Genomic DNA, 27,407 nt, shown 5'->3' with positions numbered 1-27,407 from the left:
AAATTAACACCTTGCTGTCTGGCTTCCTCATTTTCTTCCCATAGATTAGAAGCCTAAAAGTCAAGTTACTGGATTTAAGTCATCCATTGCTTAAAGCAGTCTTTGGCTAAAATGCCAATATCCTTGGGGAGGTCTTCATGCCTTAGCTATCTCTTTTTTTAAATATATATATATTTTTAACGTTTATTTTTGAGACAGAGAGAGACAGAGCATGAACGGGGAGGGGCAGAGAGAGAGGGAGACACAGAATCGGAAGCAGACTTAGCTATCTCAACATGTGCTAATGACGATTACCTTGAGATGCTCTCTTTTAACATAATTTTGGTTCAGACCAAAAGATATCATCCCAGAAAGGGTCCGTAAGGGATGGAGACTCGGGATGTGTTTGTTAGAGATCAGAGCAGGGGAGAAAGGGTGAGAAAACAAGCAGAGACAAGTTGAAAATGAGGGACTGCTCTGGGTAGAGCTTGGAGTCAGGACACTGAGCACATGGGGAAGAAAAGAAGATAGGAAAGTGAAGGCGAGAAAAGACAAACTTGATCATGGCATTATTTTGTCTCAGGCTCTTCCTACTGCCCGCTTATATCTGTAAGGGCTATTGCTAGGTGTGCAGATTCTCTGACCGGGTAGGTAAGGCAGCCTGACCAGTGCTGAGAGCTTCGGAATCCCCAAGGGAATGTGAACCGGTGAAGGTCACCTAACATTTTAGTGACTGAGTCTTCCCACACAGCTGAGACTTTCCACGCTTGGAAAGACTGGACACAAAATGCTAAGAACTTTATAATTAGATTTTTGCCTACTTACACCATTCAAAAGGGACTTGCAGTCTGGAGTTAAGAACAGAAAATGTTCCTTGGAGCAATTCGTCTGCACAATTGAGTAAGTAATTTCATAATTCCATCCAGCCACCACCTGCAACAGTTTTGGACTGAATATTTAAAAGGCACTTTAAACATCACTCACAGTGTTATGACGAGTGTAGGATGCTGCCTGGCTCAAAAATATGAACGATGATTATTACTAGGCAGAAGGCATTTCTGAATAAATATTGAGCGCTTTATGACTCTCACTCCCTCCCCACGTGCACGCACGTACATATGCACACGCACGCACCACACTCCTACACATCAAACAACCAAATGCAATCTACACGCGGAGGTACTGTATTTCCTTAAGTAAGACCTAGCAGTATTTCCTCAGCTAGGCGGCAGGAAGAAAGTCTTCCACTGAATTTGTGAAATATGCATAATGCTGTTCTAGATGGATGAAGAAAACTCTGGAACTTGGGTGACTTTGACCAGTAGGTCCTCAGGTTCCCAGACTGCCAGGCAATGAGATCTCTCCTGCTTTATCTGGGCCCAGTTGCACCCTGATAGCTGGCTATGGACATAACTGAGCAAAGCACATGTCTTGCATGAAAGCAAATTGGAAGGTCGATTAAAAGCAGGGAATGTTACCGACCAAAGTGAGTCCTTCGTAATTAGAGGCTGAAACGCAAGGGAGCCAGTCGGCCGTCACTAAAGGCTTAACGAATGGAGGCAACGAAAAGACCAGAGTTACAAGTATTTACTTTTTTTCCTGATGGTACGGAACCTATGATTTAGAGGGTACCCAGAAAGCTGTGCCATCCTTTTAGATGCAATTTAATTTTTGGAGCCAAGTCTGCCTCATGGTAGTGAAGTATTAATAAAGTTTTCTTAAGACCCTAAGGACAGAATGGCTTTTCCATTTCACTGTCTCTACAAAGAACATGTAATACTGACTACCGTGCGGAATGAAAAATTAAAGAACAAACCTGTCTGTGGGCCCTCTTGACTTCTCTAAGAGCAAAGAGGTGGGAACGACCGGTGTGGTTGTTAAAATGTTGAATGGCGTGTCTGAGAACGGGCTCCAGGTCAAGGCTCGCAGTCGATATGGGGTGCACACAGCCAAGGCAGTCATACTGGCTTGTCACCACAGGACCCTCGGCTTGACAAAGAGCAGGCAAAAGGGCAGCATTAATGAGTGAAACCTTCATTCACATACGCTGCCCTAAATGAGATAACTTAGAAGGCCCTGGTAAACTTTCCAGTAAATCGTAGTATACATTAAAGAAAGAGAAGGCGAGGGGCGCCTGGGTGGCTCAGTCGGTTAAGCAACTGGTTTTCGATTTCAGCTCAGGTCATGATCTCACGTTTCATAGGACTGAGCCTTGCGTTGGGCTCTGTGCTGGCAGCACAGGCCCTGTTTGGTATTCTTTCTCTCTGCCCTTCCCCTGCTCTCTCTTCCTCTCTCTCTCTCAAAATAAGTAAATAAAGTTAAAAAGAAAAGTGAGGGGCGCCTGGGTGGCTCAGTCAGTTAAGCATCTGACTTTGGCTCAGGTCATGATCTTACAGTTTGTGGGTTCAAGACCCGGGTCAGGCTCTGTGCTGACAGCTCAGAGACTGGAGCCTGCTTCGGATTCTGGGTCTCCGTCTCTCTCTGTTCCTCCCTCACTCATGCTCTGCCTCTCTCTGTCTCTCAAAAAAAAAAAAATAAGTAAATGCTAAAAAAAAAAAAAAGTGAGAATGCAAGACCGCTTTTTAGCCAGAGAGATAAACCTATATTATTTACTTAGGAACATCTTGCATGCATACTATTGTGCACTTATTTTAAATTTATTTAGAAGTAATTTTAAATCATAGAAGTAACATGAATTTAGTGGCGCCTGGATGGCTCAGTCATTTGAGCATCTGACTCTTAGTTAAGGGCTCAGATAATGATCTCACTTTGTGGGTTTGAGCCCCACATCAGGCTTCTGCTTGTGCAGAGCCTGCTTGGGATTCTCCCTTGCTCTCTGCCCCTCCCCCTCTCCATCTCCATCTCTCTCTCCCTCTCTCTCTCTCTCAAAAATAAATAAATAAACATTTTTTAAAAGAGTGACATGAGGGGCACCTGGGTGGCTCAGTTGGTTAAGCATCCGACTTCAGCTCAGGTCATGATCTCACGGTTTGTGAGTTCGAGCCCCGTGTCGGGCTCTGTGCTGACAGCTCGGAGCCTGGAGCCTGCTTCGGATTCTGTGTCTCCTTCTCTCTCTGCCCCTCCCCAACTTGTGCTCTGTCTCTCCATGTCTCTCAAAAAATACATAAATGTAAAAAAAAGAATAATAAAATAAAAGAGTGACATGAATTTATACTTTTTTTTTAATTTTTTTTTAACGTTTTTATTTATTTTTGAGACAGAGAGAGACAGAGCATGAATGGGGGAGGGGCAGAGAGAGAAGGAGACACAGAATCGGAAGCAGGCTCCAGGCTCTGAGCCATCAGCCCAGAGCCCGACGCGGGGCTCGAACTCACGGACCGCGAGATTGTGACCTGAGCCGAAGTCGGATGCTTAACCGACTGAGCCACCCAGGCGCCCCTATACTCTTATAAAAAGTAAAACATTACAGATACATCTTATTTATTTATTTTTTTAGAATTAATTACAACTCCTTGAAGCCTGGCTCAGGGTATATAATACATTTTGTATCAACTCAATGCTTTGCACCTGTTGCAAGTGCCAGGTGTGGAGCAAGGCACCGTGAGTATGTTGATTCGATAGTAATGGTCACTGCTGTGAAAGAGTTGGGCAAAGTTGAGTGAGAGAGTCAGAACTGCAGATGGGCCATGTCAATATAATTTGGCAACAACTTGGAAAGTCAGGAGCCCAGACTGAGCTCAAGTAAAACTTTCCTGAGGAGAACAGGCCCGAGCCAAGAGGGGCCAAGGTCAACCAGGTAGGGGAGCCTGGGCGGCTCAATCGGTTAAGCGTCCAACTCTCAATTTCAGCTCAGGTCATGATCTCGTGGTTTGTTGGCTCGAGCCCCCACATCAGCCTCCACGCTGACAGTGCAGAGCCTCCTTGGGATTCTCTCTCCCTCTCTCTCTGCCCCTTCCCTGCTTGTGCACATTCTCTCTCAAAATAAATAAATAAACTTAAAAAAAAAAAAAAAAAGATCAACCAGGCAACATGAGCAATAAGGCCTGAGAAGGAAGGATAGCTCCCAAGAAAGCAAGTTGAGTCAGGGACAGCAGAGTGGGACATGGTGTATATACATTTTGCCAGGGCTTAAAGCAGGAGGGCAGGGGAGTGGGGCCTATGGAGGTCAGAACAGTCACTGGAGAGTCCTCTGCTACTGGGCCCAAGCCCCATCTTGGAGGCCAAGGGTTACTAACCATATTCCCAGTCCCCTGGGCTCCCTCGTGAGCCTGATGAAAGCCCCGGCCCCTCCGCAGGAAAATGCGCGTACTCACAATGCTCTCCACGTAATTTCAGGGTATTCACAGACCCTCTGAATTTGGTTAAGAATGGTCTGCTGGGAGAATGGGGAACCACTGAGGGGATTGTAATAAATCAATGTAACATGTTAAAAAAGAAGTACGTTTGTATTAAATTACAAAGTAATGTTCCTAACAGGTAGCCCTAACCCTTGGGTCAGTAGAAGCTCCCACCGTAGAAAGGGGAAGAGCCATGGGGCTGTCCTAGGCCCCTTCTCCCAGTGAGCTCTCCCTGCCCAAGCGTGTGCCATCCGAACAGAATCAGGAGGCCGGGTGGGTGGTGTTCTACAGCCCGTCCTCCATTGTTAGCAGGTGGACACAACCGTCCCTGCAACTGTTTCTTGGTCTCTCTGGAAGTGTGTGTGTCCCAATAAAGACTTCCCTGCTGAGTAGTCATGGCGACCCCAGTTATGGTGACAGTGGTGGGCAAGTTAGAAAACTGGAATACAGGGGAAAGGGGAGAGAACTACTGATGGAAGAAGAAAGAACAATGAACAAAAGGCAGAAGGAGATAGAGAAGAGAGGAGGTGGGTCGGCCTCCTCTGGGGCAGCTGTGACTGGGGGTGGGGAGGGGAGACTGATGGGGGGCTGGAGAGAGGTGGAGTCTCCTCTGTGTCCCAGTGATTTTCCACCCTGCCCCAACATTTCTAGAGAGAGGTTTTTAAAATTAAAAGAAAGATTGTGACTTTTGATTCTGAAACACATCTGGTTACAAAGGTTTCAGATGAGGGATGTGGACCTAGAAGTAAATTCTGAATGTTTGGCTAAGCTTTGTCGCTCACTATAAACAATTGCCGTGTACTGGATGATAAAGTTTGCTTACAAGAGAAAGTGTTTTTTGTTTTTTGTTTTTTGAGAGAGTGAGAGGGAGAGCGAGAAAGAGCAGGGGAGGGTGAGAGACAGAGATAGAGAATTTTGAAACAGGTTCTCTGCTCAGTGCAGAGCCCAACAGGGGGCTCGATCTCACGACCCTGGGATCATGACCTGAGTCAAAATCAAGAACTGGCCGCTCAACTGACTGAGCCACCCAGATGCCCCGAGATAAAGTCCTTAAACTGCATAATCAAAACCTACTCCAAACAAACAAACAAAAAAAGATTTTAATTACTTGTATGTTCTTTTCTGCTTTTGGACTGGTTTTCTTTGAAAGCAACTTCTTGTAACAACTGGATATGGAAGAGGAAAGCCAAGAAGGTGAAGAACTCAGAAGGATTCCTGGCCAAGTTTGACCTCAAAGCCCATGTTTTTCTCCCTCTCTCTTTGCCCATAATTGAAGGCAGCCCTTGTGCCTTCTCAGCCCTTCTCAGAGCCTTTGCACACAGAGGATACAATGCTGCAGTCGGGAGGGGAGTCAGGATGTGCTGAGGGGATGACTGGCCTGATCCTGCCCCTGACCTTCGACTCTGCAGCTCCCTGGCCCCGCCCCACCCCCAAGGCTGCCACCACCCACGGGGGGGGGGGGGGGGGGGGGGAGGGGGCTTCTTCTAGGCTGTGCTCCTGGCACCACACTGACAGGGTTCATTTCCTCCTCCCCCCACCCTGCTAGCACCCCCCAGGGAGACCCAGCTACCTGGAGTAATCTGGCAGGTCTGCGTAGCCACGGAGAATTTTGTATTCCCTCTCTTCCCAACGGTTGCGGAGCATTCTCCTGTGGCCTAAAAAGAAAAGAAAAAAAAAGAGAGAGAGAGAGAGAGACCACTTATCTTCATCTTTCAAATGGAGAAGTACACCTAGTACTATGGCTCAATATGACTTTCCCCTTTTTTTTTAAACTTGCCCCCCAAAATTTTCTAACGAGTTTTGAGGCACAAGAAGGAGAGCTTTTGTAGCCTAGCAATTATTTATTTATTTATTTATTTTTACAAGCCACTGAAATCACGAGACGTTGGAGGAGAGGCAGGATAAAGGCAAGGTTTTGAAGTACGTTTCCTTTTCACCAAAATGTATGCAGTGCCTTAGAACCAGCCTAAGCTCTCCTCTTGATTTCCCTTTCAATTTCAGCATTGAAACGATGTGCAGGACGCCAGTGTTGTGACATGAAGGGGTGAATCCTGGGACTGTGGAGAGAACGGCTTGCTTCTGGGCACTGTCCGTACTCCCCCGTCATTAAGGTCAAACGATGAAGCCGTGCTGTGCCAGGCACTTCGGCATTTGGTGAAGATAGCCATGGCTATTAAAGAAGGTTCTTTGCATACTGTATCTCATTTCACGCTCCAACAACCTGATGCAGGCAATGCTAGCTGCCCCTTACGAGGCAGCACACCAGTTCTGAGTGGTCAGCTAGTTGGACGCAGAGGACGATTTACACTCAGGCAGATGCAAGTAAAGCACCCGTGATCTCCCCTCACCAGCCCTCGATCTTGGCCCAAATGTTGATCTGTTGTGTCTTTGGGGACTGGCCCGCTGTCCTAATTGGTCATTAGAGTGCCCTTCTCATGGAGGGCTTTCTCTTTGTTTAACTGCTGGCCTCTCCATGCTCTGATACCGAGAATGGGAACGCAGACACCAAGCATCTGACTTTTGTACACATTGGAGGGTTTACGTGCATTCCTTACAAAGAGGCTTAGCAATACTAACATCTCTAGCTCTAAAAATAGAAAAATCGGACAGTCTTGGTGGAGAAAACTGGGGGCTCGGGAACCATCAACCAACCTACTTACAGCTTGTGCAGATTCTTTGTAGTCACAATCCTGCCATGTTTTGTCACTTTGAACAGAACAGTCTCCCTCCCTGATTTGGTACTTGAAGGAATAAAATGTCTCAGGGTCATCCTGAAAAAAAGCAACCAAAGACACATAGGGTTCATCCAAATGCTCCAGCAAATACTTTGTGTGGGACCCAATGCAGATACGAATATTCGATCTTGATTTAACTCAACAAGAACAAAACATTTATTAAAAACACTGAAAGTTATAAATATTTACTTGGAAGAATGTTCATAATATATTTACAAATATGTATTTGTAAGTTACAAGATTATCCATAGTATTAGCCCATTTTTGTGGAAACCAATTTATAGGTATACATAGGACTTTTAGAAGTCTGGAAAGTTATAAAGCAAAGCTGTTAAAATGCTTGTCTTTCAGTGGTGCAGGTACAGCTGTCTCACTTTGTTTTCTTTTTTTTTTTTTTTTAACTTTTTTTAAACATTTATTTATTATTGAGAGAGAGAGAGACAGAGCACAAGCATAGGAGGGACAGAGAGAGGAGTAGACACAGAATCTGAAGCAGGCTCCAGGCTGTGAGCTGTCAGCACGGAGCCCAATGTGGGGCTCAAACTCACAAACCAGGAGATCATGACCTGAGTTGAAGTCGGGTGCTTAACCAACTGAGCCACCCAGGTACCCCTGTCTCACTTTGTTTTCTAAACAAACGTTTATGAGTTGTCTTGTTAAAAAGTAAACATATATTTCTTTTACACCAAGAAAACAAGAGGCCTTTTTCATTTTCAAACAAAATGTTAATGGTTATCTCTGAATGGTGCGTTAATTTTGGTAACTTTAGTATTTTTATTTGCTTTCTTTTTTTTCTGGCATGTCATGAGATAATAGATAAACCCTTTATTTATTTATTTATTTATTTATTTATTTATTTATTTTTAATGTTTATTTATTTTTGAGACAGAGAGAGATAGAGCATGAATGGGGGAGGGTCAGAGAGAGAGGGAGACACAGAATCTGAAGCAGGCTCCAGGCTCCGAGCTGTCAGCACAGAGCCTGACGCGGGGCTTGAACTCACGGACCGTGAGAACATGACATGAGCCCAAGTGGGACGCTTAATCGACTGAGCCACCCAGGCACCACAATAGATAAAACCTCTAAAGTGAAGGTGCTTTAAAGACCTGTGAGGCCTGAAAACATAAAACTCCTAGAAGAAAACATAGGCAGTAATTCCTCTGACATTGCCCTTTCTCTGACATTCTCAGGCAAGGGCAACAAAAGCAGAAGTAAACTGCTGGGGATACACCAAACTAAGAAGCTTCTGCACAGTGAAGGAAGTCATCATCAAAATGGAAAGGCAACCTCCTGAATGGGAGAAGATATTTGCAAACGACATATCTGATAAAGGGTTAGTATACAAAATATATAAAGAACTGATACAACCCAACACCAGAAGAAAAAAACAAAAAAGAAATAACCCAATTAAAAAATGAGCAGAGGACCTGAATAGACATTTTTCTGGAGACAATATAACGGATGGCCAAAAGACACATGAAAAGGTGCTCAACATCACTCATCATCAGGGAAATCCAAGTCAAAACCACAATGAGATATATTGTTTTACACCAGTCAGAATAGATAGAATCAAAAAGATAAGAAATCATAAGTGTTGATGAGAATGTAGAGAAAAAGGAATCCCTTGCACTGTCAGTGGGAATGTCGATTGGTGCAACCACTCTAGACAACAGTATGGAGTTTCCTTAAAAAAATAAAAATAGAAATACCATATGATCCAGCAATTCACTACCAGGTATTTACCCAAAAAATCCCAAAACACTAATGTGAAAAGATATACACATCTATACGTTTCATACAGCATTATTTACAATAGCCAAGGTATGGAAACAACTCAAGCATCCACTGATAGATGACTGGATAAAGATTTGGCATATATATAATGGAATATTACTCAGCCATACAAAAGATTGAGATCATGGATGGAGCTAGAGAGTAATGTGCTAAGTGAAATAAGTCAGATAGGGAAAGACAATACCATATGATTTCACTTAAATGTGGAATTTAAAAACTGAGACAAATAAACAAACATAAAGCAGAAACAGATCATAAATACGGAGAACAAACCAATGGTTGCTATAGGGGAGGAGCTGAGGAGGTTGTGCAATACAGGTGAACGGGATGGAAGATACGGGCTTCCCGTTATGGAATGAATAAGTCACAGGGATGAAAGGCACAGCATAGGGAATACAGTCAATGATATTGTCATAGCGTTGTATGGTGACAGATGGTAGTCATACATAATAATGTGTAACATGGACGGCATAATGTGTAGACTTATCACTATATTGTACACCTGAAACTAGTGTAATGTTGTGTCAACTATACTTCAATAAAAAAGAAAAGAAAAGAAAAAAAAGAAGAGAAAAGAAAGAAAAAAAGAAAAGAAAAGAAAAGAAAAGAAAAGAAAAGAAAAGAAAAGAAAAGAAAAGAAAAGAAAAGAAGAAAAAAGTGCAAAGGTGTTGAGTTAGATGAGAGCTTTCCAGATGTAAAGTCCTGACATCTCAGGCGGCAAGGGACCGGAGAGGTGATTTTGTCCAACCCTACACTTTGCAGGTGAGAGAAAGGAGGCCCTGAGTAGATGGGCATGGCCGAGGCAGCCCCCACACCTTGGAAAGGCAGAGCCAGCCCCAGATATCAAGTCTCCTGACTCTCAGAGCCTGCTGGAGTCATGTTAGGTGCATCTGGGGTGATTGAGTCAAAAAGGATAGTCTCCAAAGTTCCTTCCAGATCTCAGATTTTGATAAAGAAGTAGGCGGGGGGCACCTGGGTGGCTCAGTTGGTTAAGTGACCGAGACTTAGGCTCAGGTCATGATCTTGTGGTTTGTGAGTTCGAGCCCCGCGTCGGGCTCTGTGCTGATAGCTCGGAGCCTGAAGCCTGCTTCAGATTCTGTGTCTCCCTCTCTCTCTGCGCCTCTCTAGCTTGCACTCTCTCTCTCTCAAAAATAAATAAACATTAAGCAAAAATTAAAAAAAAAAGATGTAGGCTGTTGTGGTATATAGATAGTCCTCACATGGCAAAGTAAAGCAGGATTCTATAGGCTGCTTATTTATTTATTTATTTATGAGAGAGAAAGGGGGGAAGGGCAGAGGGAGAGAGAAAGAATCTTAAGCAAGCTCCACACTCAGCACAGATCCCAATGCAGGGCTCAGTCACACCCTGGGATCATGACCTGAGCTGAAATCAAGAGTGGAAGTCTCAAGTGAATGAGCCACCCAGGCGTCCCTCTATGGACATTTTAGAACAAAAAAACCCACATTTGCCGTGGATGTCAGCCAATGAAGATAGCACTAATCAACTGCTGCTTGAGAGTGCCAGGACCACATATCTACAGCATTACACTAGTTTGTGAACCAGAATGGCTCAAATTTACTTTCAGGAAAAAAAAAGAAATTCTGTCCACTGGGCTTTTTTCTTTATCCTGATCATGTCAAATGACTAGCTTTCCCCCCTCTGCCAAAGTAAACAGTTACATAACTATCACAGGCACAGAGTTTTATAGTGAAATTCATTTAGACAAATTATTGAAAGATCTGTATTTTTTTAAATCACAACACTGTCAAGATTCGTCTTCAACCTGAGTGCACCAATGTGTTATAAAAAAATATTAGAAAACACCTAGAACATTGCTGTTACCCTTGACGCATTCAGCCATACAGACTTCATGGTAGATATTTGGCCTAATGCATGTTAATCTCATTTCTGCCTCCTCTTGGGTATAACTCCCCTTCCCTCTAGCTTTATTGAGGTATAGTTGACAAAGAAAAATTACATATATTTCAAGTGTGCAATGTGATTATATATATATACACACACACATACACACATATACACACATGTTGTAAAGTGCTACAAACAAGCTGATTAACATATACATCATCTGATGTAGTTCACCTTTTGTGTGTATATACGTATGGTGAGAACACTTAAAAGCTAGTCTTCTAGCAAATTTCAAGTATGCAATACAGTATTATTAACTATAAGCACCATGATGTACATGAGATCCCCAGGACTTGTTCATCTTATAACCGAAAACTTCTACCCTCTGACCAGCATCCTCCATTGTGCCCACCTCGCAGCCTCTGGTAACTACCCTTCTGCTTTCTGCTTTGGTGAGTTAGACCTTTTTAGATTCCACGTATAATGAGATCATATGGTATTTGTTATACATCTCCCCTTAAGCACCCCCTCCCCACCTGAGGTCTGGAGGTCTTTATTTAAATCTTTAAAAAAAATTTTTTTTAATGTTTATTTTTTTTTGAGAGAGAGAGAAACAGAGTGTGAGAGGCAGAGAGGCAGAGAGGGGAGACACAGAATCCGAAGCAGGCTTCAGGCTCTGAGCTGTCGGCACAGAACCCAATGCGGGGCTCGAACCCTCAAATGGTGAGATCATGACCTGAGCTGAAGTTGGACACTTAATGGACTGAGCCACCCTGGTGTCCCTGGAGGTCTTTATATTTTAATCTAGAGCTAGTCATTTAGGAAGTTCTTTTGCTGCAATCCGACTGAGTTCCTGGATTCTCCTAGTCTGCATAGTTTCTTTCAAATGACTCCATTTACCTTTGTTTCCTTTCACCTGAGCATGCTGCTTCTCTGACCACCCAGGAACCCAAGCTTGGTGGCCCAGGACGAGTCATACCCTGCCCTGCACTCCCGGGCCAAAGAGTCGTAAGCTTCTACCTCTGCTTGTCAGTTCTTTGGCGATTGTTGGTGTGTGTGTGTGTGTGTGTGTGTGTGTGTGTGGTGGGGGAAGGGGGCTGGGCTCCAAGTGACAGCACAAATCTCAAATGATCTCAAGGTAAGGCACAGCTTACTCACCGTCCTGGTGACCTCGGTTACACGGTACAACACAAACTGGTTGCCACTTTGGTTTCTACTGTTATATTTCTTCAGAGCAGTGTCCACAGCCTTGAATAGGTCTTCATCATTGCAATCGATTTCTTGTGAGAAGGACTCCTCGGTTAAGCTAGGTAGCAGCCTAGAGCAAAGGAAAAGCACAGCAATTAATTTCATGATTTAGCAGTCTCCCTCCAGGAGCTGAGGGATGGTTTCACCAAGATCCGGGCGCCAACTTGAATGGTGATTTTAGCTATTCTCCACCCTTTATCTCCCCTGTGCTTTCCTCTCTCTGCCTCAGCACTCTGGGTCCTGGTGAACTCCTGCTTTCCTATACTATCTGCCCTATTTCCAAAGGACAAATGGCTCTGTTGGGTTGGTTATCCAAGCAGATTTCAGGCTAAAACATTGCAACACTGAGGTTATTGGCCCGCTTGTTTGCATTCAGGAAGCACGTGGGAGCACAGAACACATTTCCAGGTGATTGCACAATGTTGTATTACAAAGCAGAACAGAAAGCAGTGAAGGAGGAGGAGAAAACACCAACCACATCTGTTATTCCCTGCCCCAAATGACTTTCCCAAAGCTGTTTCTGAAGGTCACTACATGGGACAACAATGAAACAGTGAATACAATGCACAGATACCTTTCAATAGTTTCTTTGCAAGATTGGTAGCTGCCAAAAAGCATGTTGCTACCAATCACATGGCATGTCTGAGGAGCCCATGCGCATGGGGATAAGTCTCATACCAGCACACTGGCAAAACTTAAAATAAAATATGAGCATCCTATCTGGTTTCTGGTCAGGTCTCCATTCAGTTGCATTGGTTTCAGAAAGAAGAATGCTCCCAAGGGTGGAGGAGACAGGAGAGAAGCAGAAGAAGAGATGAATTGAGTGAAGTCCTGTGTCCCCTATCCTGGCTTGTTTTTTTAAAAATTTTTAGTGCTCGCTTCGGCAGCACATATACTAAAAATTTTTAATGTTTATTTTTGAGAGAGAGAGGGAGACAGAGTGCAAGCAGGGGAGGGGCAGAGAGAGAGGGAGACACAGGATCTGAAGCAGGCTCCAGGCTCTGAGCTGTGAGTGCGGTGCCCAACGCGGGGCTCGAACTCATGAACTGCGAGAGCATGACCCGAGCCAAAGTAGGACACACAATGGACCGTGCCACCCAGACGCCCTATTTCTTTTTTTAAAGTTTATTTATTTTGAGAGAGAGTGAGTGCGTGGGCAGAAAAGGGGCAGAGAGAGGGAGGGAGAGAATCCCAAGCAGGCTCCACACTGGCTGAGCATAGCCCAACACACAGCTGGATAAGGGGACAACACGGGGCTCGATCCCACAAACTGTGAAATCATGACCTGGGCCAGTATCAAGAGTTGGTCAGTCAACTGACTGAGGCACCTGGGTGGTCACCTTGCTTCTTGTTTCTGATGTGGTGGATATGGGTGTCTACTCATCAAGCCTAAGGAAACTTTCCGATCAACTCCAAATTCTGATTCCAACTACTCCTGGATTGTGCACCATTAGAAATGTCCTCACTTTCCCAGCCTCAGCATCTTTGTGGGCCCCTCCTTCTTCTCAACCTAAGAACTTACCCATGTTTCTTTCAGCCTTAGTTTTTTGTTTTATTACTATACACATCCTGCCCCAACAAACACACACCAATCTACCTTCTGCCATTACTACACAGCTGAAACTGCTTCAGCAAGTCAGGAAGAGAGCCCTTTAAAAAAATATATGTTTATTTTTTAAATGTTTATTTATTTATTTTAAGGGGGAGAGGGACAAAGAGAGAGGGAGAGAGAGAATCCCAAGCAGGCTCCATGCTGTCAGCACAGAGCCAGATGCTGGCTGGATCTCACGAACCATGAGATCATGACCTGAGCTGAAATCAAGCGTTGGACGCTTAACCAACTGAGCCACCCAGGCGCCCCAAGCCTGAAGTCTTACTAGACTGTGTCTAAATGCTTGACTCCTGAGTTGGGAAGAAAGGAAAAGAAAGAGGACTTGAGTGCGGAAAACAAGAGTCCTCCGGCACCAAAATGAATAAAGAGAAGTTACCCGAAACTAGAGCCTCCCTAGCCCGGGGAGAAGATAGGAGAAAAACAGAGGGCCCTGGAATTCCTGAAGCAGAGAACACCTCTGTCCTGCTTTCTGAGCATGCAACCTGGAAGACAGCAAGATTCCAGGGAGAGAACAGCCATACGGTATCTCTTGACAGTCATGTTCATTAGCAGTCTTGCAGAGACCCTTATATCCTCAGTTTGATACAGCAGTATGAGATAAACTAGACCCAGAGAGGGATGGGAACAGGCTAGGAGGAATTCCTCAGCAGGAGAGAACTGGTGAACCAATGATGAAGAATCAGACCTCCTTCTTGTGCCCACCACCCAAACACCTGGGCACTACATGAAATTCGAGAACTGTGGCACGACTTTGTGTGGAGAGTAGTGGGGTCAGGGGAGTCCAAGAAGGACTGAGGTTAAGTTTCCTATTAGCCTACTAGGATGGCAGACTGAAACGGTAATTAATTTGTTCTGAAAATAAGGTGATATTTTGGGGTGCCTGGGTGGCTTTGTTGGTTAAGTATCTGACTTCGGCTCAGGTCATGATCTCATGGTTTGTGAGTTCAAGCCCCGTGTCAGGCTCTCCACTGACAGCTCAGAGCCTGGAGCCTGTTTCAAATTCTGTATCTCCCTCTCTCTGCCCCTCCCCCACTGTGTTCTCTCTCTCTCTCTCTCTCTCTCTCTCCCTCCCCCACCCCTCTCAAAAGTAAATAAGCATTTTTTAAAATTTCCTAATTAGCCTACTAGGACGGTGGCATGAAATGGAAATTACTTTGTTCTGAAAATAAAGTGATGTTTCTTGTGCACCTGAATTTATGATAACGCCAGCTGTAGCATAAGTACTCATAGAGGAAAGACTCTAGAATTAAAAGAATTAAGTCCAGGGAAGAAAGAGGATCGGAGATTTGCTACAAGGATTTGGGGGCCAGTGACTTGTAGCACTGAGATCTTTCCTTTCCATTTGTCTCTCTCTTCTCATGCTATCTCCTCCCCTACCCACATTTTGCCCCACCCTGAGTATGAAAGAGAGATTAAAATAACTTGAATTTCACATTCATTGTTGGTCATATTTTTTTTATTTATGGTTCTAATTCAGAACATTAATTCTTCCCCGTCGAGGAAATCAGATTTTGGAAGCGTATATGCAAAAAACTTCAAGACTTGTGAAAACTCACTCTCGAATACCCCTGGGCATGATTCAGAGGCTGACTGAGGGAAGGGCTGAATCTTTGGGTTTAGAGCATTGCTGTGGTCTGGCAATAAGAAGCTAGGAAAATTGGCTTCCGGAAGAGGAAGAACTTCACCTTTCTTTAGTGGAGAGAGTCGGTAAACATATCCAATTTGTCTCCAGTGGAAGTGAAAGTGTCTCTTACCTGGACTTCTTTGTTCTGAGTGCCTAGATGGTGGGCCATGACGGTGGTGATGGTGATCTTGGGGATCCTCACTATGCGGTGGTGGGTCACAAGGTCCATGGTCAAGGAAATCATGGCCATGGGGATGGTGTCCATGGGGATGGTGTCCATGGGGGTGATGTCTATGGGGGTGATGCCCATGAGGAGGGGGTCCATGCGGATGGTGTCCATGGGGGTGATGCCCATGAGGTGGGGGTCCATGGGGACGGTGTCCATGGGGGTGATGCCCATGAGGTGGGGGTCCATGGGGATGGTGTCCATGGGGGTGATGGCCATGAGGAGGGGGTCCATGGGGATGGTGCTTACTGGAACTATGATTATGAGGGTGTCCGTGGGTCCTATTGGTGCCAAAATGGGGATAATGACATTTTAACTCTGGAACAGGTGAAACTTGGGGGGCTTCTGCCTGAAATGGTGGTCTGTCTGTTTGACTTTTGTCTTCTAGAGGAGGAAGACATCCAAGTTCATGTGGCTTGTGGGGATGGTGGTGATCTCTAAATTCATCAGGCTTAAATGGAGGCTTGCCGGCAAGAGAATGCTCATGCCCCCCAGGGTGGAGGGGATGGCTGAAATGCTGTTGTATGCCACTGATGTTTCTACCATTCTATTAAAGGATACAGAAAAGTGAATATTATTACGGAACACAAAAGAAGTTAGATGCACAACTTGATTTAGACCTAGGGCCTGCAGACTTTTGTATTCCACAATTCCACTTTTAAAAATAGGATAGCAAAACAGTATTCTCAAGCTTTTATCCCCCCAAGTTGACACTTGAAATACAAAGACTGTCATCTACCGCCATCATTATTTCACAATAGTAATATTTTGATAACACAAGAGTCAGAAAGATAATCTCAGAGTAAAGAGTGGTTCTTCAGATGGAATAAATGTTGTATTAGGAAACAGTATTTATTATCCCCATTTTTCGCATTTCAGCATAAAATGGTGAAATGATATTCTAGATGGTATTCATCTGTAGATCAACATTTGGAAAACTAGTGCCTTATACTTAATAACCTCAACAGAGTTCTGAGGCTTTATGGTACAAGCATCTCTTAGTCTTAAAGGATGAGTACTTCCCCTCTTCCCTCTCCTCCTTCTTCGGATTTTAATTTAAAAAAAAATCTGTGGATGCGATGCCTGGATGGCTCAGTCAGTCAAGCATCTGACTTCAGCTCAGGTCATGATCTCACAGTTCATGAGGTCGAGCCCCACGTCAGGCTCTGTGCTGACAGCTCGGAGCCTGGAGCCTGCTTCCGATTCTGTGTCTCCCTCTCTCTGCCCCTCCCCTGCTCATGCTCTTTCTCTCAAAGAATAAACATTAAAAAAAATTGTTTTTAAAGCTGTGGAGCCATGTTCACGGTGACAAACCTGTCACGCCCCTCCCCCATTTTGTTTTTTGGTCTGGCATATGGACATGTGGATTATTTTCAGGTTTTTTGCTGACGTGAAAAGCACTGTAATGAATGCCTTGGTATAGAACAAAGCCTTCTGGGACAGATGTGAAATATTGCTTTGTGCCTCAGTTTATGTATCTTTATAGAATATGTTTGAGGCTAATTCAGTCCCCTTAGGCTCTATGCTTAATAATAAAAGTTAGAAATTATTTTTATTTATTTTTTTTAAGGTTTTTTTTTGACATTTATTTATTTTTGAGACAGAGAGAGACAGAGCATGAATGGGGGAGGGTCAGAGAGAAGGAGACACAGAATCTGAAACTGGTTCCAGGCTCCGAGCTGTCAGCACAGAGCCCGATGCGGGGCTCGAACTCACGGACTGCGAGATCATGACCTGAGCCGAAGTCAGCTGCTTAACCGACTGAGCCACCCAGGCGCCCCAAGAAATTATTAAGTCTCAGCACTGGTGCCTTAACTATAAGGGCTATTTTCATATTCATTAAAGGGTGACTGAATTGGTTATGATTTTTACTTTACGAATCTTACCTCTCCCCAGTTCTTGGAATTTTTTTATGCTTTTTGCGTCATACCAGCAATAGTACCCCTTCCCCAGGGACCTATTCTCCCTGTATTTCTTTTCAGCCACCTCTCACCTCTCTGCCTCTCTCTTTCTCTTTCTCCCCTCCACCCCCAGAGCTATAACAACAAAATACACTCTGTGTCTGAAAATATTTCTTAGTCTGGCCTGCTTCTGATAAGGACTCCTTAGGCAACCCACCTCCAAGCTGAAGACTTCACAGTTTATGGCAATGTCATTTGGGGTTTCCAAGTCTGAGACTCCTACATCATAGGACAAATCTGCTCTGCAGAATCCAAAGGCCTATAAAGAAGAGAGAAGCCTGTTAGGGTGTGTATGTGTGTATTCGTGTGAGTCTCTATTTCTGTGCAGCTGGTATGAAGGTTCCCAGCTATAGTTGTAAACTTTCAGACATTTGGGAAAGCGAAAGAGCTTTAGAACAATCAGGGTACTATTATCAAATTTCTCCACTAATTATTTAATAATCTTTCCTAGAAGAAAGTGCAGGTTCCAAAGTGTCTCACTTCAAGTTGCTGTGGTTTTTTTCCCTGAGTGGTGACCAGTGCTGAGCTTTCCCACAGGGGTCAGTGAGGAAACCACATCATTGATGCCCTGCCTTAGGCCAACCCTTCTGCACCGAAGACCCAAATTGCCTGTGCCTAGAGAGAATTAAGAGTGGTGTAGAAGAGGGATTTGTATACAACTTTATCCAGTCCCTTGAAGGAAAGTATTGGAAAGGAAGGAACCAGTATGAAATGGCTTGCGGGACCCTGTCAAAGTAACCATCCGCGGGCCTTACTGGGAGCACAGAGGCTACCGCTGGCTTGCACCCCTATGCCCCCGAGTCTCCTAAACCCAGCTGTCAAAGGTAGACTAGGACAAGAAGAAATGCTTTTCTAGAAGAGACAGATAATCACTGAGGTCTGAGAATAGTTTTGCAGTCAGACAGACCTATGTTAATTCTGGCTTCACCATTTATTAGTTGTGTGAGTTCAGGCAAATTACTTAAATTTTCTAAAATCTAGTCTTTGTAAAATGGGCACAATACTAACTATCTTTGGGATGTGGGAGGGCTTAATTAAATGAGATTATGCTGCAAAACACTTAACATTGAGACCCCTCTTTTCCAGCTGCCATGTTTCTGCATGGCATCACCCACACCAAGATTATTAAGGATTTGTTGAAGAAGGGAGTGGGAGAGGGAGGTGTCTTTTCTGGTGGCCACTAAACAAGATTCTAGAACTGCTTCAGGCAGCAATGTTGAACAGCCAGAAAAGGAACTAATGAATGAATGCTTCCTTGCTTTTGACCCTAGAGAGCCTGTTGTTAAACCTCAGGATTATCCTGACCTTGAAATCAGAAGGCCATTGTTAAAATCCTATGTCCTAACATTTTCTAGCTAAGTGCCCTGAGGTTAAGTGGTTAACCTTCTAGGGGTGCCTGGGTGGCTCAGTCCGTTGAGTGTCCGACTTCGGCTCAAGTCGTGATCTCACGGTTCGTGAGTTCGAGCCCCGCATCAGGCTCTGTGCTGACAGCTCGGAGCCTGGAGCCTGCTTTGGATTCTGTGTCTCCCTCTCTCTCTGCCCCTCCCCCACTCATGCTCTGTCTCTCTCTCTCTCTCTCTCTGTCAAAAATAAATAAAAACTTTAAAAAAAAAAGTGGTTAAACTTCTAGGCTGTTCTGTCCCAAGGACATGGAGGCAGGCATTTGCTTCTCCTCAGCAGGGTTGTTACAGGGATCCAATGAAGCAATAGTATGCATGTAAACTACACACAAATGCTGAGTATTATTAATAAGATATTTCAGCAGATACAGGAGTATCCATTTATAAGTGATTAGGAGAAAAAAGCCCACTGCATTGAGCCTTAGGAGAACTGGATTCTAATCTCAGCTTGGTTATGAACACTGGGCAAGACACTTACTTTGCTGATCCTCAGCTCCACATTTGTCACATGGGGCCACTGTGAGGAATAAAGGAGATGAAGAGAACACAGGCACCCACTGATGTGTAGGCTCTTAATATAAGCCGGTTATTAGTTTTAGCTAAGTCTTTAATCCTAACGGGTTAGAAAAAAACCTCAGTGTTAAGTTTAGTGTGGTGTATATTGTAAAATCACAGTCTCATGATTCACTCAACTCCTCTGTGCCTCAGTTTCTCCATCTCTAAGTCAGAGATAAAAATAAGACCTACCTTATTGAGTGGTTGGGGGGTTAATAACATATGTGTAAAGCACTTGGACAGGCTCCTGGCACATAGTAGGTGGTCTCTAAATGTTACCTATTATTTCACAGACATTTATTATACTCACATTATAGTGCCTGGGAAAATGGCGGCTACTGGAGCAGTTCCTCACAGAGAAGTCCACGTAGTAATTGGTTCTTTCCCCTCCTCTCTAGAACAAATTGGATCAAAGCAGTTTCAGGAACATAAAAATTAAAAAAGAAAAAAAAAAAGCAGTAGATACCTGCTATCCAATATGCTATAAAGCACTGTGGGGATTCAAAATCACCAACATGTGCTATTTTTCTTATGACCACTGCCTTTAAAAAAATTTATCACAAATAAAATATATTTTTATTTAAAAAATTTTTTTTAATGTTTATTTATTTTTGAGACAGAGAGAGACACAGCATGAGCAGGGAAGGGGCAGAGAGAGAGGGAGACACAGAATGCGAAGCAGGCTCCAGGCTCTGAGCTGTCAGCACAGAGCCTGACGCGGGGCTCCAACTCACGAACTGTGAGATCATGACCTGAGCCAAAGTCAGACGCTTAACCGACTGAGCCACCCAGGCGCCCCAATAAAATATATATTTTTTTTTTTTTTAATTTTTTTTTTTTTCAACGTTTTATTTATTTTTGGGACAGAGAGAGACAGAGCATGAACGGGGGAGGGGCAGAGAGAGAGGGAGACACAGAATCGGAAACAGGCTCCAGGCTCTGAGCCATCAGCCCAGAGCCCGACGCGGGGCTCGAACTCACGGACCGCGAGATCGTGACCTGGCTGAAGTCGGACGTTTAACCGACTGCGCCACCCAGGCGCCCCAATAAAATATATTTTTAAAGGGGCACCTGAGTGGCTCAGTTGGTTGGGTGTCCAACTCTTGATTTCAGGCTCAGGTCATGATCTCATGAGATTGAGCTCCAAGCTGGGTGTGGAGCCTGCTTAAGATTCTCTCTCCCCCTCTCCCTCTGCCCCTTCCCTGCTAAAGTGTGAGCAAGCATGGGTTTGCTTTCTCTCTCTCTCTCTTTCTCTCAGTCTCTCTCTCTCTCTCAAAAAATACTGTTTCATTGAAAAGGGCAAATAATATAGACATAATCAAGCATAGTGAAAAATCACCTTTCCTGTACCCAATCTCTTCTTCCCAAAGGTACCACTACCACCTATTTGAGGGGTTTCTCGTAACCTTTTCCTAAATATGTAGCACATGTACCCATATATCTAACATAAATGGGCTCAGAGTCTAAGTGTTGTCTCTAACTTGCTTTTCCCCTTAGAAACTCTTCCCAATGCATAAGGATCCAAGACATTCCCTTTAGTAATTGTGCTATATTCTTTCCATTCCTTCCATTCCACTCAGTAGCTATTCATACTCCCCACAACTCCAAAAATTAAAAAAAACGCAGGAAAGCAGTGTCTTTGGTATCTCTTGCCTACGGAGGCTGCCACAGGGACCTCAGTTTGAAAGTAGCGCGACACGTGAGGCCAGTGGAGAGGGCCAGGGCCGCTGGGTCTGCGCCTGCCAGGCCGGAGCTGGGCCCTCAGACGCTAGCTGACGTGAGGGGACACTCACCGCTCTGGCAACTCTCTCCACTCGGTCCACTCTGAAAAAGGCAAAATCTCCATTCTCTCTTTTGTACTTCTCAAAGGCTTTGTTGGCTTGGTCTCTATAAGGCTGAGTGTCCTCAAAGAAGTCAAAGAGTACAGGGCTGTCTTTGGTATTGACCAGTGCCGAAGAGACTGGAGAAAGAAGATGGCAACCTTCCATTACCAGAGGGTTGGAAATAGCAATGTCAATACTGGGACTTCATATGTATAAGCACATTGGCAAGAAAAACAATAGCTTCCATTTTACAGATGGGTACATTGAGGGTTGGAGAAGCAAAGTAATTTGCTCAAGATCAAATCAGCCCATCAACAGCAGGACTGAACTTAAAACCAGATCCTTCTGATGCTTATGTCTCTGTTGTGACTCCATTCAGACACCTCTCCCATCACTCACAAAGTGTTCATATTTCACTAAACTCCTCCTGTCTCGCCCAGGAGGGAGAGGCATCATTAACATAGTTTTTGCCCAGAGAGAGAAGATGCAGATCACCCTTTCTTCAAGGTGACCTCTTAAAGGGGTTGCTTGACTGTTGAATTTTTGTATATTGAATCATGTTGAAAATCTTATATATTGAATGTCTTTAAAGGAAGGTATACCAACAACAGAAGAAAACCCTCTGCTTTTCCTTCCACAGAGAGCAAATAATAATTGATTTTCTGAGGGCAGGGGCCATTCCTGATATGTGCATCTTAGTATTATATGGTGAATACCACAGTATGATTGAATTCTATATTAAATTAGAATTAATTAGCATTTGAACATATGACCATACCAGAACTTGTGGTGCAGTTAAAATCATTCAGTCTAAGATCCTGAGATTCATTCAAATATGTAGCTATTACCTTACACTGTCCGATCACCTGTAAGAAAGAGGGAATTATGTCATCGCACACTGCCTTTGTCGGGTTGAATGTGAGGGGACAAAAAGTGATGTCACATACTCCTACTATCCACTGAGAATCCACCTTGGTTTTCTCTCACCAAGTCCTCTCTCAAAACCTGTATTTTCTGGGGCGCCTGGGTGGCGCAGTCGGTTAAGCGTCCGACTTCAGCCAGGTCACGATCTCACGGTCCGTGAGTTCGAGCCCCGCGTCGGGCTCTGGGCTGATGGCTCAGAGCCTGGAGCCTGTTTCCGATTCTGTGTCTCCCTCTCTCTCTGCCCCTCCCCCATTCATGCTCTGTCTCTCTCTGTCCCAAAAATAAATAAACGTTGAAAAAAAAATTTTTGAAAAAAAAAAAAAAACACCTGTATTTTCTTAGTCTGTTTCTGTGGGCTGGGTGCTATATACATCCAAAACCCTCACGAGAGCCAGGGAGAAACTGTTTAAACAGATCATGGCCATATCCCAAACATTTTCAAGGGAAAACAGTGCTAAAACTCCTCGGTAGGTAAACGTCTTATTTTCTAGAACTGAAATTTGATATACGTGCTTATTCATCTTCTTGCTCTCTTCCTGTGGCGGAGAACCTGGCATCTGAGTACCCACGTGCAATATGGAGAACGAGACCCTGTTCCTCAAGGCAACTACACTTACTCCCCTCGGCTATTCCTGCCAACGAGGCCAGTCTTCATAGGGCACAGTCACAGGTTTGTATGTTCTCAGACACACGGACTCTCAGGGCCTGAACCCTTAAAGTCCAGGTACCCCAAACCCCTCCTGTTATTTTACAGCTGAGGAGGCAAAAGTCTAGACACTTGAGGTGATTTTCCCAAGGTCTCACAGCTGGGCATGTTATCCCAAGGGACCACAATCCCCAGTGACTCAGCCTGAACTGGGAATCCCAGGAATGACTCTCAAGAGACTACTCAAGGTCAACATAGTCTTCACGAGTCAAGAGGCAGGATCTGCCCTTCCTTGTTCACTCTGTTAGCGCAGGCATGCTGCTGCCCTGAGTAAACAGAATAGACAGAAGTCTAGAATGATACAAGTTCAAAGTACCCTGTTTACTTACAATCTCAGATACACGCTTAGAAAGAGCTGGGTCACAGTCATCCCAGTGTTTCCTGGATAGGACTGGGCAGTCTGATTCTTTCACATCTAAGACTAAATAATAGACAGCTGCAGATTCCTGAGGAATACCAGAAAAACAACATGTGAGTAGCATGTGGGAGCCTAGTGCTTTTTCAATAAAAGCAATCTCTTTATTTCTTTTTATTTTTTAACATTTATTCATCTTTGAGAGACAGAGAGAGAGCATGAGCGGGGAAGGGGCAGAGAGAGAGGGAGACACAGAATCCGAAGCAGGTTCCAGGCTCTGAGCTGTCAGCACAGAGCCCGACACGGGGCTCGAACTCACGAACCGCGAGATCATGACCTGAGCTGAAGTCGGACGCTCAACCGACTGAGCCACCCAGGCGACCCGCAATCTCTTTATTTCTTAAAGAGAATTCCTGCTTCTCTCCAAATCATCACAGATGTCCTACCTTTGTGTCATTTGATCTATAAATAGCTTCAAAGAGTTACTTCCAAATGTTCTTTTTCACTGGTCATGATGTTGCTTCTGCCCACGAGCTTTAAAAAGCAACCACTGAGCAGCAGTGTGGGTTTGGGTGGAGGTGTTGAAGGTGCAGGCCCAGAATTATAAGTGATGACAGCCTCCGATCTGTATGTGCAGTTGTGTCCTCTTGCCCAGCTCTATTCCTGAACTTGGATTGTTTTGCCTTGATTTCAACCTGCCCAAAGCTTAAACACACTGTCTTCTCCTACAAGCTGTCTCTCTCTCTCAACTTCCCCTGCCTGTTGTCCGAGGCGTCATTAATGACTTATTGCCGTAGTCCCTGGCTTAGAAATGTGAGGGTGACCTTGATTTCTTTCCTTTGCTTTTACTTCCCAGGAGCCAGGTGTTCAACGGCCTTTCTTTGAAATGTCTCCTGTCTTTTCTTCATTCTCCCTGCTCTGATTTCCATTGCCTGGGGCTGGTCCTCATTGCCTCTTTCCTGAGCACAAATGGCTTCCTAGTTCATGTCTCCTGTGTCCATCTCCCCAGGCACACCGCACCCCCCCCCTTCCTCACCCACCCCCACACCCTCTTGCCGTCACTCAGAGGCAGCACTGTGCCAATTTGTCCTGTGCCTGCATGTGTCACAGAGAGCCTGGAACGGGACTCACGGTCACTAAATTGCCGGTTGGACCCTAAATTCCTGAAACCCCTCTTTTTCTCTGCAACCTGTGGTGCCTCTCATACCAGCAACAAGTGGAAATTTCTCTGCTTCTGTGGGGCCCCATAGTCTGTCCTCCTAGATTTCAGTGGTTTCACCAAAGGGTAGGTTTTTTGGGGGTGGGGTGGGGTGGGGAGAGAGCCCTCCTTCCGTTAATCTCTTTCAAGGCCTCAGATCCACTCCAAACAAGCATATAATCTTATTAAGTGAAAACAGTAGGCTCTCTTTGCTTCATGATAAGCCTACAGTCAGTCTTCTGACCTAACTGCTCCAAAGTCCACAAAAAACTTCCAGAACACTCCATTCCCGCTGCATTCAATTATTCCCTGACACTCTCCTTCCTCATTCCCTGTCTACATCCTTCTCCCAACCAATTTTAAAAGCTCTCCTTCCATTAGGTTACTTCTGCGTCTATACCACTTGATTGCTAGAATGTGTCCCGTCTTAACGCAGTTTGCCTGTGTGTGTACGTGAGCTGATGATTATTTCCTTGAGGGTCCTGCCGACACCTTATTCTAATTCGCCTCTCCTGGTACTTACTGTTTGAGTTGGCTCAGCATACATGCTTATAAGTACCTACAGACTGATTCATAATTAAGGAGATATTAATAGCAAATGTTAGTTTGAAGGCACCCCTCCCCCCCAAAAAAACCCCAACAGTGTAGAGGAGCAGCAGAAACGAAACCAGAAACCCTACCCAGAGCCATTTCATTGTGCAAGGCAGTAAGCGTGGGGCCCGACAGCACATTTGCCCCCGGGGCCTGGTCTCCCAACTCAGCTCTACCACAGGCAGTTCCTCACCACTTTGTCCAAATGGGCATCAGCGACCCGCAGCAACTGGAAAAGGTAGCCTTTCCACCGTCCTTTATTGATCAGGTCTAACACTTTCCTGGCCAAGGGCTCAGTAGCATCGCAGTCTGTGGGACGCAGAGCGCAGGAATTCTGCAGCGTGAAGAAGGGGATGAGAAGCAGGGCTGCGGTGAAGGCTCTCATCTTGTTAAAACGTGGAAACCATCCCTTGCTACAGTATGTCCCAGCAGAGAATTTTATACAGACTTTCTGAAGATACACACACATGCACACACAATTGATTAAACAAAGTGTTTATGTATTTCTGTTGTGTAACCGGGGAGAGTCACCTTGACCCCTGGTTAAAATACCTGCCAACAGGCTGTAAATGATTAGTGGGTCCTGGGGACAGAAAGTCGAGACACGCCACTGGTGGGCGGGTGGACTTGTGATCTGCACAAAATCTGGATTTTTCTAGTAGTGATGGAGGCAGAGTGTGTTTTGGTGCATAGGCACTGTTTACCTTGGTGTGTGGGTGGGATTGGAAGTAAAGCAGGTTTCCTTCCTCTGCCTGCCGATCGCCGCCAGAAATCTCCCTATCGCTCCCCTGTTCGGATTATGTCCCCAACGTCCTCAGTAGAATGCAGCTGCATTATTTAAGGGAGGTAACACGTTAAACTCCTAATACCATAAAAGGAACTGAATTCTCAATAAGATGGAAGGATTAAACAGCTGTTACTTTGGAGTCAGATCTGAAGTTCAAACCTGCCCTGTTACTCTTAGTGTGTGATGCTGGGTAAGCTATAAAACCTTTCTGATTCTTAATTTTCTCATTTACGAAATGGGGATTCATCCCTTTTGGCTGGATCGTGTGATACTTAAATAGAAAACACAGATAAAGGAACCACGACACGTCTTGGCACAGATTCAGGTACTGAATGCATGCTGCTACGTAGTCTTGTTATTATTACCACTGGTGTGTCTGAGAAGAAGTTGGGGACGCCCCAACTTGTCATTCACGGTTCTCAGTGGCCCCCTAAGCGTGCTAAAGAGAACGGGTTCATGTGGAAGAGAATGGTCGTGAGGGTAGCAGTCAAGCAATTGGATGCCCATCTCTGAGAAGGTGTTGGGTGGGCTATACCTGGGAGGGACTCAGAATGGCCTTAAGCTGATATCGCACCCCCATCCCTCCAGAGAAACAATGTAGCTGTACACTCTTCTTACCAGCAGCTGACCAACATCAGAAAGGACCAGAGGGACTTAGCCGAGGTTCCCTCCTGAGACTAGTCCCTTAAACAGAAGCTCCCCACTCTCTGCTCCCTCTGCAGGGAATGTCCGTAAAGGCCATAGTAATAGTTCTCATACTAGAATCACCTGAGGGGCTTTTAAAAATCCTTGTGTTCAGGCCTCTCCCCAAAGCAATTAAATCAGGATCTCTTGGAACGGACCCAGGTACTGGTGTTTTAAAAACTTCCAGGTGATTCCAATGTGCATTCACGGTTGAGAACCACTGGGCTCTAAACAGATCCTGAATAGAGAGAAAGAGTTGAAAGAGAGAGAGAGGGAAGGGAGAGGGTATGTGAAAAGCAAGGCCTCACTTCCCAGAGTCCCAGGTTGCTTCAGCAAGGTACTAAAAACACGTTGTGAGTTACGCTTGACATTGAACTTTTAATGTTAGCGACCCTAGCTTTTGAATACCGAAACAGGACCTCTTCAATGAAATGTAGAATGACAGAAATAGTCTGGAATCTGGCCAACGAGTTACTAAGGGGCTCTAACCTGCGGTGGGGCTGGGGGAAGTCTATCGAACACAAAAACGTATGTTTCAATGAGCCGAGCTCCTTCATTAAGGCTTCTATTCTTGCTGTACTGGCCACCCCCAGTATGGAGTGCCCTCAGGGAGCTAAATGCTGGTGGAGGGAAAGGCAGGACGTGGAAAGGCCCCCACAATGAGGATAAGCTTTTCCTACAGTAGCTTTGCTGAGATTAAGGCATGCTCACGAAAGCAGCGGACATCCTTTCCCCCCACCTTCACTGAACCTTAAAGAGTTATCCAGTGCTAGTGATACATTGTATTTCTTGCTAGACCCTGATTGAGACAGGGTCTAAGACTCCAAATGATGCCTCTCCTTAATCGTTTTTCCTTCCTAAAGGATGCAGCTAAGAGTAACAGCATGTGAATATTGTCTACTTCTCTTAAACAAATGCTGTCAAGGCACAGAGGTGACTCTCCAAGAAACACCTGCCGGGATGGAAGACAACTGTTACTCTGCAAATTCTCTGTTGTGTTAGCTTTGCTAGAGCTTCCATAAAAAAGTACCGTAAACTGA

At 44.8% G+C, this 27,407-nt stretch overlaps 2 protein-coding genes and 1 long non-coding RNA gene across 7 annotated transcripts in view; 1 reads left to right on the top strand and 2 right to left on the bottom strand.

Moving 5' to 3' along the window:
- The window catches only part of KNG1 (kininogen 1), a 28,361-nt gene extending 16,111 nt beyond the window's left edge, over positions 1-12,250 (bottom strand). Inside the window, exons 1-5 of one of the 4 annotated variants that reach the window (XM_086674940.1) lie at positions 11,832-12,250; positions 6,938-7,048; positions 5,848-5,932; positions 1,796-1,968; positions 805-912 (exon numbers count right to left, since the gene is read on the bottom strand). In XM_086674940.1, coding sequence (XP_086531066.1) covers positions 805-912; positions 1,796-1,968; positions 5,848-5,932; positions 6,938-7,048; positions 11,832-12,026 — 672 coding nt within the window. In that variant the 5' untranslated portion in view covers positions 12,027-12,250. The remainder of the gene's footprint in view (positions 1-804; positions 913-1,795; positions 1,969-5,847; positions 5,933-6,937; positions 7,049-11,831) is intronic. The other 3 variants (XM_086674939.1, XM_086674937.1, XM_025913455.2) reach the window with 3 other exon arrangements.
- Positions 12,251-14,971: 2,721 nt separating this feature from the next.
- On the bottom strand, positions 14,972-25,371 carry HRG (histidine rich glycoprotein). 2 transcript variants are annotated; one of them, XM_025914040.2, is made up of 7 exons: positions 25,090-25,371; positions 23,082-23,198; positions 21,901-21,988; positions 21,093-21,259; positions 19,610-19,693; positions 17,502-17,603; positions 14,972-15,930 (listed from the first exon to the last, which is right to left on the bottom strand). In XM_025914040.2, the coding sequence occupies exons 1-7, from the start codon at positions 25,363-25,365 to the stop codon at positions 15,007-15,009; spliced, it is 1,758 nt and encodes a 585-aa protein (XP_025769825.2). In that variant the 5' UTR covers positions 25,366-25,371; the 3' UTR covers positions 14,972-15,006. The 2 variants fall into 2 exon arrangements, with proteins under 2 accessions (XP_025769825.2, XP_086531073.1); XM_086674947.1 differs by lacking the exon at positions 25,090-25,371 and adding an exon at positions 24,986-25,015.
- LOC147577338 (uncharacterized) lies at positions 22,939-23,600 on the top strand. The gene is made up of 2 exons (XR_015240182.1): positions 22,939-23,223; positions 23,317-23,600. It is a non-coding gene; the product is annotated as an uncharacterized LOC147577338 (long non-coding RNA).
- Positions 25,372-27,407: the final 2,036 nt, after the last annotated feature.

The sequence above is a fragment of the Puma concolor genome, chromosome C2 (assembly GCF_028749965.1).
Source record: "Puma concolor isolate L17-30 chromosome C2, mPumCon1.1.hap2, whole genome shotgun sequence".
In the NCBI taxonomy this organism is placed as follows: Eukaryota; Metazoa; Chordata; class Mammalia; order Carnivora; family Felidae; genus Puma; species Puma concolor.
The sequence above is the reverse complement of the archived record's forward strand: the minus strand, read 5'-3'. Positions and strand labels throughout refer to the sequence as shown.